Source organism: Ylistrum balloti, unplaced genomic scaffold, assembly GCF_031769215.1.
Source record: "Ylistrum balloti isolate Yb309-2 unplaced genomic scaffold, AGI_CSIRO_Ybal_v1 Utg370840, whole genome shotgun sequence".
In the NCBI taxonomy this organism is placed as follows: domain Eukaryota; kingdom Metazoa; phylum Mollusca; class Bivalvia; order Pectinida; family Pectinidae; genus Ylistrum; species Ylistrum balloti.
This window is the reverse complement of record NW_026782484.1, coordinates 1,756,634-1,772,271: the sequence shown is the minus strand read 5'-3', so window position 1 is coordinate 1,772,271 and position 15,638 is coordinate 1,756,634. Positions and strand designations below refer to the sequence as shown.

General features: G+C 35.3%; 1 protein-coding gene across 1 annotated transcript; it reads right to left on the bottom strand.

Moving 5' to 3' along the window:
* Positions 1-5,819: 5,819 nt before the first annotated feature.
* Positions 5,820-12,289, bottom strand: LOC132558929 (mitochondrial amidoxime reducing component 2-like). The gene is made up of 7 exons (XM_060223548.1): positions 12,057-12,289; positions 11,026-11,202; positions 10,517-10,691; positions 8,175-8,315; positions 7,840-7,901; positions 6,532-6,606; positions 5,820-5,931 (listed from the first exon to the last, which is right to left on the bottom strand). The coding sequence occupies exons 1-7, from the start codon at positions 12,287-12,289 to the stop codon at positions 5,820-5,822; spliced, it is 975 nt and encodes a 324-aa protein (XP_060079531.1).
* Positions 12,290-15,638: the final 3,349 nt, after the last annotated feature.

The window sequence follows — 15,638 nt, the reverse complement described above, 5'->3', positions numbered from 1 at the left end:
AGCCATTTCATATATGATACACCTCTTCTGTAAAAATCTGACAGAACAGTACACCGATGGTGTGGATATCTAATTCAGGCCATCGTAAATGACAGAAGTTTTCTATAGATACTTGTATGGTGGCTATGTAACAGATATATGACGTCATACGACATCACGCCGCCTTCTTTCACATCTTCATAGGTTAGAAATGGACGATAAATGTTCAACTTGTATATGGTATTATTAGATACTAAAGTTGACACTGACAATGGTTAGAACCATATTTTCTTTGTTATTTATGTAAGACACAAATTGCCATTGACGCCTGCAAACCCAGATTCGTTCAGTATATATTTCGCCGGTTTCCTTATATGGGCAAAGTTACATATAGAAGGGATTTCACATGAATTATGAATTTTCGTTTTGAGTGATACTCACTTGACAATGCGACTTTTGTTTGTTTGTTTTTACAAAATAAAATTTGTTTCAAAATCCGGCGTAGTTTTGTTTAATGTGAGAAAGATAGATACTTTTCATCGTTTTTGGGAACATTTGAAAATGACTGGCTATATGAGTGATTTATGTTAATAATTTTGCTGTTTAATTTTCTTTATTGTTCACCATTACGTGGTATCGAATAATACTTTTGTCAGGTATGTTTTTGTTTGTATATATGGATAATCTCTCTTCACTGATTCATCTTTAGGACAATATCAATATATCGCCTGGGCACCATTTTACGAATGTATTACATATCTATCATTTCCCGATGTTGTGATTGTGTATCGGTCAATAGAAGACAGAGCCAGTTCTCATACATAACAAAATAGCATTCATGAATAGACAAAGAAATATAATACAACATCATACCATATACCCAGTATATATTATATCAAAAATGCATGCAATGAATACGGAAAAACATTATCTTTTATTAGTAATCATACTCCGATGCTGAATAGAAAATTAATTATGCGTCAAAGTCGAGTGATACGCAGTATTATGACCTTGTGACAACAGGTGCCCCGTGTAGATATCGTTATCCTGAAGGGACGTAGAATTTTATGGTATTAACATTTTACATAACCATATTCTATAGTATCTGGTAAATATTTAAATCAATAGCTTAACCTACATTAGAATATATTATGATTTCCATTTTTAGCCTCAATCACATGTATATATTACGGACTATATAAATATTACATTGGACATTTGAGAATAGCCACTAACGATTTTATGAATAAGTGTATTTTGTTTTACCAACGTCTGTGTTTGAAAAGCGAAGTGTCCGTTAAGTATTGACCACGGAGATTTGTCATTGTTACGGTTGCCATATTTAGCCGCTGCTTATTCAAGGTGTGTTAAGAGTGGGTAAGCGGTCATGCATTAGCTCGCCTGACCACAGATCACTGTTTGCTTGCCTTTAGTTTCTCTATCGTCCCGTAATATTTATATAATAGATGAATCGACCAAGCAGTAACATGACCTCATAACTATTCATTTCTTACTTAAAACAAACTACGTGCTGTGTACCTGACCCCCACTGGACATAGACGGAGTGGTCAATAATAAGTGACTATGTACATACACCGGACAAAATTTTAAACGCCCAGATAATTTAGCTCGGTGATACGGTTCAGGATACGGTAAGTGGGTCAGTCTGAATATAAATGTGAAAATATTACGCAAAATGGACAGGTACAAGTCCGGATAGGGTCGAATCAATTGGTTTGACCATTTATATACCCTACCTTTAACAACACAACACGAATAAAAACACAAAACTTGAGCATACGTACAAAGCTTTGTATAAAACGCGACCTTGAAAACATTTTTTAAAGATAAAAAAATCGTTTAAAATTATGAAAAATAGTACATTTATGAACATTTGAAAAGAAGGGGAAAATATTTTGAACATAACAAAGAAAGCATTTTAGAGCATTTTGAAAATGAAAATAAAGCAGTTTTGTACAAATGATGATCTGACCATACAAAATTACTACTTGGCAATTACTAAATTCAAAGTAAACGTGACTATGCAAGTTCCTTTACAGCATCACTGATTTAATTGTCCATAATTAAAATAATACATATTATACAACTTTAAATGACAATGAAATCACTGAGAATGATAGACAATGATGGACACGCATTCTATGATATCTATACAGTGTTTTCAAAAGTTTAAAAATCAATTAGTGGTCAATCTAGGTTAGCAGATCATTCCTGTCGTATCCTTCTCTTTCCTTGCTACCTTCCTTTCCTCTGATGCTCTTGATTAATTGTTGTTAGTTATATGTCAGGAGAGGTTGTCTTAAATTGTTGTTAGTTATATGTCAGGAGAGGTTGTCTTAAATTGTTGTTAGTTATATGTCAGGAGAGGTTGTCTTAAATTGTTGTTAGTTATATGTCAGGAGAGGTTGTCTTAAATTGTTGTTAGTTATATGTCAGGAGAGGTTGTCTTAAATTGTTGTTAGATATAACGTCGGGAGAGGGTCTAGTAAGTTGTGTTATATCTAAATATTGTTAGTTATAATGTCGGGAGAGGGTCTAGTAAGTTGTGTTATATCTAAATATTGTTAGTTATAATGTCGGGAGAGGGTCTAGTAAGTTGTGTTATATCTAAATATTGTTAGTTAAAATGCCGGAAGAGGGTCTAGTAAGTTGTGTTATATCTAAATACTGTTAGTTATGATGTCGGGAGAGGGTCTAGTAAGTTGTCTTATCTTAAATTATTGTTAGCTATAATGTCGGAAGGTTGTTATATCAAAATATTGTTAGTTATAATGTCGGGAGAGGGTCTAGTAAGTTGTGTTATATCTAAATATTGTTAGTTAAAATGCCGGGAGAGGGTCTAGTAAGTTGTGTTATATCTAAATATTGTTAGTTATAATGTCGGGAGAGGGTCTAGTAAGTTGTGTTATATCTAAATATTGTTAGTTATAATGCCGGGAGAGGGTCTAGTAAGTTGTGTTATATCTAAATATTGTTAGTTATAATGTCGGGAGAGGGTCTAGTAAGTTGTGTTATATCTAAATATTGTTAGTTATAATGTCGGGAGACGGTCTAGTAAGTTGTCTTATCTTTAATCATTGTTACATGTAGCTATAATGTTGGGAGATGGTCTAGTATGTTGTGAGAAGTTTTGCAAAATGCCTTTGATGTATTTTGAATAAAATATGTTCTAATAAAACAAAAAAAATAACAAATAATGTTCTCTTTTTAAAGATGTACGAAAGCATCCTCTCGGAGTTTTACACTCGCAAACCATCCGTCGTAACAGATCGTACGAAGTCTACTTTGAAAGCTTACAGGCATTTGTTTTTATACTAAATAGGGGGCCCAAATGATCCAGTCTTTTAAGGAAACTTAATGGACATCTATACGTTATTGAAGTACTTACAACATGGACAATAATACAGAATATATAGACCTATGAGACGAATTCCTTTGTTTGGTCTAGTTAACGTGTTAACACATTAAAGTTAATGTATGTAAAATATGTTTATAATGTCTATATAAGTGTTAATGTATAGTGTAACAACTTTAGATACATTAGTGATTGGGTTATCAGCCTAAACAATGACAGGGTTATCAGCCTCCAATAATGACAGGGTTATCAGCCTCAAACAATGACTGGGTTATAAGCCTCGAATAATGATAGGAATATCAGCCTCCAATAATGACAGGGTTATCAGCCTTAAACAATGACAGTTTTATCAGCCTCAAACAATGACAGGGTTTTCAGCCTCAAATAATGACAGGGTTATCAGCCTCAAACAACGACAGGGTTATCAGCCTCGAATAATGACAGGGTTATCAGCCTCGAATAATGAGATGAATATCAGCCTCCAATAATGACAGGGTTTTCAGCCTCAAACAATGACAGGGTTATCAGCCTCAAATAATGACAGGGTTATCAACCCCAAACAATGACAGGGTTATCAGCCTCGAATAATGACAGGGTTATTAGCCTCAAATAATGACAGGGTTATCAGCCTCGAATAATGACAGGGTTATCAGCTTCAAATAATGAGAGGATTATCAGCCTCAAACAATGACAGGGTTATCAGCCTCAAACAATGACAGGGTTATCAGTCTCAAACAATGATAGGATTATCAGCCTCAAACAATGACAGAGTTATCAGTCTCAAACAATGACAGGGTTATCAGCCTCAAATAATGACAGGGTTATCAGCCTCAAACAATGACAGGGTTATCAGCCTCAAACAATGACCGGGTTATCAGTCTCAAACAATGAGAGGATTATCAGCCTCAAACAATGACAGGGTTATCAGCCTCGAATAATAACAGGGTTATCAGCCTCAAACAATGACAGAGTTATCAGTCTCAAACAATGACAGGGTTATCAGCCTCAAATAATGACAGGGTTATCAGCCTCGAATAATGACAGGGTTATCAGCCTCAAACAATGACAGGGTTATCAGTCTCAAACAATGACAGGGTTATCAGCCTCAAATAATGACAGGGTTATCAGCCTCGAATAATGATAGGGTTATGAGCCTCAAACAGTGGGAGGATTATCAGCCTCGGATAATGACAGGGTGACGGGCCTCAATATTTTACCTTGACTTAAACAAAGCAGTAAGGGCTGAGTTGTGAGTGTCAGTTTTAGACGTAGGCGTAAACATGGTAATAATTATAGGAATAGGAGCCTCGACGTAGGCATTTAACGTTAAAGTATATAACAAGCGAGATAACTCTATATTTACGTCGCAGAAAAAACGCACAGACAAAATAAACCCAAATAGAACGTCAAAATAAAGCAAGAAAATACGACGATCACTAAAATGATAATAATGATGATGATGATGATGATGATGATGATGATGATGATGATGATGATGATGATGATATCAAAAATAAGGAATTCACTACTATAAAACCTTGTGTTACGAGTTTGTCCGTCAGTTGACAACTGCTTGCACGTGATAATGAGAACTTGTCCTTGAATATCGAATCAACAGTGACATGTACATACCATAAGGTTGGAGATGCAGGGATATTGGTATCCGAAAATGGAAAGTTTACCATAGGGAAATCGAAATCATCACTCCAGACTACACTGATATGGTACTACATCGAGAACAAGGTTTTTTTGTGCCATCTCCCGGTTTCAGAACAGCAAGTACATTTTGGTGAATATGTTATCAAATGATATGCAACTTAATAGATTGAAAGACCATTGAACTTATCTATACTTCTCTATTACATTTCCAAACAATGTTAATGTAAGTATCAATACATTTTCATAATGTCTAGATAATGCCAAAAAGAATGTCAAATATCTATTTCCAAGACCTGTCTACAATTGATAAATAAAACAGCTGGTACATATTTTTGTATTTACCACGGACCCCATTTTATCAGTGATTCATCTATTATATAGCCCGGCATCATTGTTGTGATGCTGACGTCTAGCCTTATGGTAAATAGGTGTTGAGATGTTTGTAATGTATAATCGTCACATTCTTACTCGAATAGATTCTGAAACATATTAAACCACAACGATTCTGGATCATGTTGAAATCAGTGTCTTCTAATTGGATTGAATAAGGAAGAAAATGATAAATGCCATTCATCATCACTTGAAGTAAACTCGCCTAAAATCACGATTTCCCTTTTTACTTTATGTATAAATGATAATTCATCGTGCATCTTCCGGCATTCTTTGGTCGGTCATTTGAAACAACATCGTGTAAAATCACAGCTTATTAAAAATATTTTCCCTTGTCTATAACATCAAGCGCTATATATATCTCTCCAAAATTTCTAGAGGTGATCATATTCTGTTATTTCACCAAGACACGTTTCTACTTCCGGATAGCATAAACATCGTCACCGACACTGACGGTCCCTTCCACATCTGGTGCCAGGTAGATACCAATACAGGGCTTACCACCATACTTCGGGAAACTCCGGATCCTTGACAACGAAACAATATGGTTGAGAGTGAGGGATACATATGTGAATACAAAATTACAAAATGTATCAGAATTACCTGAAAACAGTAAACAATTATAATATTGAACAAATGAAGTCTGCTTTCGATAACTTTTTTTTCAAATATCTAGATAACTTTTTTATGCCCAAAGGATCAGGTGTTGTTTTCAACTAAGGGTCTGCTGGGGGGAGGGGGTCAATTTCACTAAGGAAAATAAGCATAAATGGCAAAATCCACGAGTTCAGGTAATAGGGTTTTACCTATATTCTGAATAATCCAACATTTTACAAAGAGTTGATGTAACCACAAGATTTGAAACACTTCCGAATAATGCAATTATTTGAAATGTTCTTCCTCTAACGCAAACAAACTGACATGATGATTTAGTCTCATTTTTTTTAAATGGATGATGCAATCTGAAAGACAGAAGAGAGATGTTGGGAAAATGTTTTAAGAATAGTTAAAATATTGTACTTTACAGGGAAAAATGCTTCTCTGTAGGAACTATCGATTTCTTAATTTACAAAAATAGCTAAAGAATATTATTTATCGTATTTTTACTGATAAATAAATATACTAACCGCCTTAATGTAGAAAATGGTTCCTTGTCCTTAGAGCGTTTGCCCTCCTCTTGTACAATATTGATCTGGTTACATCTACAGTACAACATGTAAACTTTTATAAAGCACATACTTTAAGTCATCTTAGTATAGTCGCCATATTTGGTTAATTATGTAGGACTATTTACCACATAACTGCTCTCCTTCTAGAACTCGTCAGTGATGCTGCATCATACAGCTGTTTCGTCCTTCTAGGACTCGTCAATGATGCTGTATCATACTACTGTTTCGTCCTTCTAGGACTCGTCAATGATGCTGTATCATACAGCTGTTTCGTCCTTCTAGGACTCGTCAGTGATGCTGTATCATACAGCTGTTTCGTCCTTCTAGGACTCGTCAGTGATGCTGTATCATACAGCTGTTTCGTCCTTCTAGGACTCGTCAGTGATGCTGCATCATACAGCTATTTCGTCCTTCTAGGACTCGTCAGTGATGCTGCATCATACAGCTGTTTCGTCCTTCTAGGACTCGTCAATGATGCTGTATCATACCACTGTTTCGTCCTTCTAGGACTCATCAGTGATGCTGCATTATACAGCTTTTTCGTCCTTCTATGACTCGTCAGTGATGCTGTATCATACAGCTTTTTCGCTCTTCTATATACTCAATATTCAATTTTTTTTTTCATTTAAAAAAACGTGTAGCCTATATGCCTAATCAAAACGTGTCAAGCAGCATAGGTTTTTTAACAACTTCAGCAATGATTATGTTTGCAATAAAGTAAAAGTTTCTTCACGTCAAATAAAATATTATTGATAATACAAAATATATATAAAAGATTTCCTTATAGAAAGACAACATACACTAAAAATGAAAACACACAAGGGGAATAATTATACGTACAATGATGAAACAGTGCATCTCGTAACAATTAATAAAGAATCGGTCCGTCATCTTTTGATGTGTGGGAAAAACAAGCATGGCATCTTCTGTGGTAGAAATCCCGTTTAATAAAGACTTTAATCGATACAAAAAAAAAATCCTAAAACAGGACGACTGGAGTATTTCTATATAGGAGAGGATAGTTCATGATAGAAAAAGGATGTTTGATTTGTCAGGAAAAAATAAGTTTAATGTCTTCTATTTTCTATCAGCATACAACAGTCAGCATGTTCTCCATATCAGTATCTTATCAATGATGAGTGTTGAACATTGTCTATGTAAAGTTTTAATATATATAATGATAATGACAGACATGCTGATCATGGCGGAGCTTTATCAGCACACTGACAATAGGAGGAAAGTTTATGTAAAACCTGGTGAACTGACCTGGAACACATGTCTATCATCCTGAAGGAGGTTGTACCTATCTTCACTGCATCCCAATTATCCTATAAATGGACGACACAGCAATGTAATTAATAATGTTTAAAATCATTTTAATAGTTAACTAGATAAAATCATCACTTAACGAAAACTTGTTTTGTTTGATGTTGATATTTCATTTTTTCGGAAGGTCATCAAACGAACTAATAAACATCAGTGATTTACAGTTAAAACAAGTTAAATTGTGGCCAAGGAATGCCACGTAAGTTTTTGACATTATATAACACCTAATCCCACAAATCATGTGGAGATATTAGCAACGACACAACAAAATTAACCTCCTCGAAAGCTGGCGATCCCTCCATCATGATGTTTGGCCGAAAGTTGTTTACATTCGCAGGTGTCTCCAGTTCCGCGTTCAGAGCGTTAAGACTTTCTTTGGTCATCATCATGAAGGCACAGTAATATGAAAAAGCCATCTATTAGCAGAAAAAATCTTATTGTCACAACAAACTATTTGTGTTGGGGATCGAAATTAAAACGAAAGCATAAGCATTTCAAAATGATTGTATGTCGATTTATGGATTTGTTATGTATTACTGTAGATGTTTAACATTATTTGGTATTTGTTAATCTCATACCAATCTTTTATGTCATTTGTAATTGTATAGTTTATAATCCATAGTTGTATCAGGGACGTATATATATATACGTCCCTGGTTGTATTTATAAACTGCAAAGGGTCGCTTTATATGACGATTTGGGAAAAAATGCGTGTGGACTACATTTTTGTCGTCATGTTTTCAAAATGGTTTTCTGTCGATTTATGGGTTTGTCGTTTATTTATGTTGAGGTCCGAGGTTTCGTATTATATGGTATAATAATTTCACAAAAAGATCTACGTTTCCTCGTTGCTACGGAATAATTCTTAAAAATAACTCTTATTAAAATATTGCATGAATTATCATCACAAATCACAGATTTCAAATTCTTAAATGCCGAGTTGGTGGACAACTTACCCTATATTTTAGGATCAGAAAACAAATATTTCAGCTTGTTTCTCGATATTGGAAAAAAAAATACTGTTTGAATGAAAAATGCAAAATTAAACCTTAGCGACTCCTTTTTAATCAAGGAAATAGTCTTAAAGTAATAAAGAATAAAGTCTTTTAAAAAAAATTTAAAAAGTAGAAAATGGTTAAATAAGGGATATAAACAATTTACCTAAATTCTCTTTTTTTTCGGTTGCGATGTAGAATTAATCAAGCATTTTTATATTATTTTTTTCTTGATATCCAAGTGTCATACTATCAATTTTATTTGCAGATGAAATGTTTTTAAAGCTCTCGCGAAAATTACAAAAATGGTTGTTATTAAAGAGAAAATGAGAACAAGTGAAAATGAAGTGTTTCCTGTTTCACATGTATTCTCTTATCTAAATAATAAAAAAAAAAAACCAGCGAAACAAAAGTTTAATATTGGCCCAAAGGGACAAGTGAGCTTATGCCGTGGCGCGGCGTCCAGCGTCAACTTTTTCCTTTAAAGATTCCAAATGTTTTGATATTTGGCCAATATGTTCCTAGGATGAGGCCTGACAAAGGTTGCCAAAAAAGACTTGACCTATATTCGAGGTCATATTTGTTAAAACCTTTAAACGACTCTTCTCGTGAAGTAAAAGGTCTAGAGGCATGCTATTTGCCTGGTATATACATATACCAGGTGAGCTCTGTAGGCCCATTGGACCTCTTCTTATTTCTTAGAGCAGTACATCCTTAAGATATTCTTATCTTGAAAATAGACGACATTTATTGAATTATATGGTAAGTGCACCTCCCAATATAGAATATAGTCAGTAATATCGACGGTATCGTCCAATATTGGTACTGAATCCAAATCACAATGTATAATAAAGACAGTAGACAGTACTGACAAGTGAAATGTCAAATTATTACTTCGTTGATCATATATTATATATACATATAGGGTGAAACAATAATATATACATGTATATATATATTTCGTCCTATTGTGACTTTTTCTAGTTTCTCCCAGTTTTGACCCCTAGCATCCTTGACGAGTAGTAGAAGCTCTATGATGCGATTTAATACATGCTTTGATATTTTGTATAGAAAATCGTTATTAATGCGTCTTTTATTCATTATTTTACAAATCAATTAAATAGCATGCAATTTTTTTATTTAGCTATATGCTTTAAATCATGTATTATATATAGTACTATTTGTGAAAGTACTTATACTTACTTTTCTGGTGGTCATCACATAATTATCTGGCGGCTAATACTTATTTTTCTAGGTGCCACCACTTAGTTATCTGGTGCTGCCACTTAGTGTTTTGGTGGCCACCACTCAGATATTTGGCGGCCAACACTCAGTTATCTACCGCCGCCAGATAATTGTGATGACCATCAGAAAATTAAATGGTGTCCGCCAGTAGCTGCCAACACTTAAAATATTTTCACTGGTGGTGTTAGCAGACGTCCGTAATTTTCTATAGTAATGATGGTGGTTGAAACTAATTTTGACATCAGACTTATAGACTGTACTATAAAAAAGAAGGATTGGTTCTTGGAAAGCTGAAATGTTTTAACATCCTACCACCAGCACAAGTGTTTATTTATAACTTTAAACATGCCGGTTCGTAGTCTAATCCGTAAACTTACCCTGTCTCCGGGTAGCGCATTATGTTCCCATGGATATTTGAAATTGATGGATTCCCGTTTTGACATATCTGGGTGAGAGTAGTTGAGTCTGACTCCTTTCCGTCCTGTGTGTTTGGTGAACCAATCCGCAGCTTCGTCACCGCAATCCAGCGTGTCTACGGCTAACGGACCAGTACTGTAATCAACAAGATTTTTCAACAGTTTTGATTAGATACAGATTGCTGAATGGTGATTTCTTAGCATTGCCCTGATCCTCCTCTTGAGAACAAGACATTACTTCGATCTAAGAATCGAATCTCATTTAAATGATTGAACTAAGATGACGATTTCGATTACATTGTGGAAGTGGTCGGTGAACAGAAAGTTCGTCCGGCTCTTAGTCTATCTGTCCTCTTTGATTGACTGAATGTGTCTGTTGTGTATGATTTCCTTTCAGGTAAAAAAAGAGCAACGGAGTTTTTTATAGTCAGAAATAAGGAATTTCAGGGAAAATCACAAACTAGCATTACCCGATACGTCGGACACATGTCTGGTCGAGTTTCGGGTTCAAGGGAACCAGAAGAGGTTCCATCCCTGGGGCCGTCATTTCCACCATGTCTTCGTGCAACTTCACAGTCACTAAGGTAAGTTTTGGCTCCATGTTTGCGTTAATCCAGTTGTTGACTTTAGAGCTTAGAATCCAGTGTCTGATGAACAAAAATCAGGATTAAGACGTGTGTTTTATACCTTTCAGATTGGAAACATAATTAGTGTTCAATGTTTTAAGCAATTGAGCCAAGAAATGTTCACGTAGGGTTTATATTTGTGTGGTATGCCTCATCTTATAATACATCGTATCTTGACAAAGCTGGCCTCAGTTATCATAAATGTGTCATAAATATTCGTTATTTACCCGAAAGACATTTTGAAAAATTCCGCTACTACAATTATGAGCAAACATGATTCCCATTTCGACACAGCCATTTTCAAAGTACCGTTCTAATACCTGGTACCAAATTGTTCAAATGTAGTTAGTGTTGAAACAAGAAAGCGAAAATCCCAAATTTGATTAGAATAAAATGAAAAATAAATCCACATGCAACTTCAGATTAGGTGTGACAGGCCGATTCACTTTGATAACAATCGTTTCTTTGTGACACTGATGTGATATTTTAATTAACCACTTTAGGATATCATTTTATACATGAAAATAGATGCAATAGCATTCGGCTTTACTTGCTGAAAACTTAATATTTTAGATAATAAATGTAAAAATTAAGTACTAATTCTACGACCGTAAAAGAGAACATACTATCTGTTTTTTATTTAATCCTCATGTATTATTTAAGAATGTTTACTTAATAGAATATTCAAATTCAATATTCATGAATTTCAACAGAATGTCGACCTCAGGTTCTCACTTAATGGGTCTTCTGTCGCCACAAAAAGTTGTTTGTATCAATTCAAGAAAACTCGAGGTCTGATATCTAGGTTCTCCATTGGCTGTAAAAGATTAACAGCATTCGTAATGGCATTCAGGGTTTACGATGAGGTAACAAACCTGTCTGTGACTCCAAACTGACGCAATCCTATTGCTGTACATTCGGCCGTTTCGATGTCCAGTCCTCGACATGATTTCACCGGGTAAAGATGTAGACTAGACACTTTCCCGACCTTCTCGTAGACTCTGGGTTTACCTGAAGCTAGCCATGTTGTAAATCCATACTTGAGCACGGAGGCACCGATCAGGCCAACAAACGTAGACGTCGCATCATCTCGTAGAATGGAGAGCATCGTCACCTTTCAGAAAATAAGATTGTGAAATCCTGACACGTAGGGTCAAAATATGTGGTTCATCAATATGTGTTTGTATCATGATATGTCAAGCGGATAGACATCACTTTAATGGAAGTTGTAGATACGTAGATTTATTGAATTTGCTCATTTTGATTGAACGCTCAAGTACTTTCTGTGGCACCCCTGGTTTACTCTGATTCTAAAATAGCCACTGCATTACGTGTCAGATCACATGCTTTGATAAAACATACCATTTGATCAAGTTCCGTGAAAAAATGGTTTTAGGACTGATGAGCTATATGTCACAAATACCTGTGAGTAGTGACTTTGCTACCATAACGTCAAAATTATCCGCTGAAAAATCCTGCATGGACCCTAACTTTCTTGTGTCACTGATATTGGTTCACAAGTTTAGGAAAGTTGTCCTAAAAACTTTTCTACGAACAGACCAACTGTTTCCAGTCTAAATCCCATCCACCCCTCCCCCCCCCCCAACCCGCCCTCCACTCACACACTAACCCCGCTCCCTTCACCTAAGCCCGCCCTCCACTCACATACACACACTGTTTCCAGAAGGGTAGGCTTGGGGGTTATATAGGGGGGTGAGAGGGTGGAGATAACCAGGTTGTGGTTATAAAAAGTAATGGTAATGTCCTTATATTGATTGTAAAAAAGGAACAAAAATCAAAGCTGAAAATTAGATGAGACCTACCTTAAGTTGAAAGCTGAAAGGATTATGTCTTCTGATGGTACGTAGATATCACGTGAGATGCGTGCGCATCGTCAGAAGTTAGTCGTACGTCAGCATGTGAGTGAACACTTCAGTAGCACCGTTTATTTGATGTAGTTGAAATATTGTCAAGTCTTAATAATAACAGCAGGAGTGATGACGATTCTAATCAAATTACTGCTTGCAGGAGAATTCATTTAATTTTCAAATTCTGTCTCCATTTCTGATTAGTACTACGCGATTCTGTGAGATGTTTAAAGACTGCTCAAGGACAAAATACAAAAAACTCACTCAACAAAGAAATGTTTAGTGTATTCTAAAAACCATGAGTACATGTTATTTTCTCAAGTCTAGCATATAATTAGTTTGCCTGTGTCTATCACTGTTGTGTTCACCAGAATGCACAATCCATATAATAGTTTTTCATGGTTTGCAGAATGAATGTTTATGTAAAAGTCACAATGAAAACACAACCACGAATATGACCTCCTTAACAACTGGGGTTATAGACTTGATATCAAGTGTCCATTTATATACATCATACCCTAACTACTAATTGAATAAATCTGGAGAACGTTGAAGTATTTCTCCATCCAGCAGTTTTCATGCCAGAAGCACATTGATACACAGCTGATATGGACGCTGCTCTAGAACTATGAGATAAAAATGTTGATGTCTATTCCAGTCTGTGTTTGCAAGCATTTATCAATCGTGTGATTGTACTACTGCACAGAGGATAATATGGCATTTGGTAACCGAGAAACCGCGTATGTTTTTCCTTCGAACATCTTAAGTACTTTTCAGGTATTCCTGAAATTAGGTAAAATACACCGAGAGGGTTTATCTCTCGAACGAAATTCCACTTTGATTAAAATTGGGTCAAGACTATAAAAAAAACCATAATGAATAAGTTGGGTAAAAATACACGGAGAGGGTTTATCTCTCGAACGAAAGTCCACTTTGATAAAAATTGAGTCAATACTATTTCAACAAACCACCATGTTTAAATTTCACACAATTCTGCTGGAATATGACAATAAGCATGTCCATCACATGGAGTAACTGTTTCCGCTATCCAGTCAATAACGCCAACATTGTTACCACTTTCGATGGCAACATTTTTAATGAACAGCGATCTATAGTATCAAAATTGCCAGAAACTGTTAGCGGGTCTCATATAATAGAATTGCTTGGCAAAGGAGACCTTTTTTTAACATGCTGTATAAAAATCTCCTCAAGAAAGTTCCGCGCAGCTGAACTCCAAAAATCAATTTTTTATGTAAATGTTGTACTGTTTTTGGGTCCTTTCCGGCCATGATGATCGAAGATTCATTCAGTTCCTTTTGAAAGTACAATGTCTGCGATTGATTTCAGAAAAGGCGACATACCATCCTGGGAAACAAAACATGAGTAATTCTCTTAAGGAACTGAGAAACAAGTTTGCATGGTCGACAAACAGAACAATGGCATACCTGTCAAGTAAGGTGTGAATTTAACATCAGGAGGGACAAGGAACGCTGACCTGTGTTTTGTTTCCATTTCAGATTTGAGCCTGCTTATTCTTTCAAGAAAAATGAAGGACAAAATGGAATTTACCCATTCAGTGAATCAATGCAGCATGTACTCTTTTCATCCATTCTCTGACAGGTTTCAAGAGAATTCATAATTATCTTGGGTTTCACGATAATTAAGACACTTCCTGAACAACTTGAGTAAAGACTAACATTTAGGTCATCCACATTCAGTTGTTTTAGCGTTTGTTTGAAGTTAAATAGTTTGGATACGATGGGCTCGGAGTCACTGTTGGAACTTACACGTGTGTTTCTTTTCTGTTTGGAATGTTAGAATGATGAAATGTTAACCTGCAGACTTCTGGTGTAAAGCATTGCTGATGCTTACAGCACCCAATCTCTTATTTGCAAACTCAACTTTCACAAATTGAGTTTTTGGAAGAAGGCAGTAGTGCGTGGTAGTATGTTATATCCCTATATTCGAGGGACTGGTTATGCGATTCCATGTATTTTTTCCGTCAACTTCGTTGTAAGGAAAATTAGCTGATTAATTTCCTGAATTATTTTCCATATGATATCCTACAGATATTAATTTATGTTTTCTTTTTCATTTAATTACTATGCTCCTGATTCCGGATATTTTTTTCGTTTCTTTCATTGTTAAATTTGGTGAAGAAGAAGATGGGTCGACATCCAAAGTGTACCTCTTACCTTCTCCCTGATTTGGAGGATCATATTTGGTCAATTCCGCTTCACGTATTAGAAAATAGTTTCTTTCTTTCGTACTTGGTGACCTTGAATTTAGAATATGCCTTTTCTCATTTGAATTTCAAGCAATTTTTGATTGATGAAAAGATGAAATCCTGTATAGTATTTTGTATTTACTCTTAGTAATTGATCATAATATAAAATTATCGTCAAAGACTTAGACTGTTCCACATGGGACTTCCATCTTTGAGATTAGTTGTAATAATTTTCAAATTGAAGTTAAATATAATTTATTCGGTAACTCCTATAGTGCTGCTTACCAGCTACCATCTACTCAACCACGACCCTGTCCACGTTTAAATTTGGGTAAAGATCTATGAGTTGTATGTCTCTCTAT

Excerpts from the sequence above, each read along its gene's own strand:
- LOC132558929 (XM_060223548.1), bottom strand. The coding sequence starts at position 12,289 with ATGCTCTCCATTCTACGAGATGATGCGACGTCTACGTTTGTTGGCCTG. Across the intron at positions 8,316-10,516 it reads ATGCGCTACCCGGAGACAGG|ATGGCTTTTTCATATTACTG; the intron begins GTAAGTTTACGG and ends TTCTGCTAATAG. Across the intron at positions 6,607-7,839 it reads ATGATAGACATGTGTTCCAG|ATGTAACCAGATCAATATTG; the intron begins GTCAGTTCACCA and ends GTTGTACTGTAG.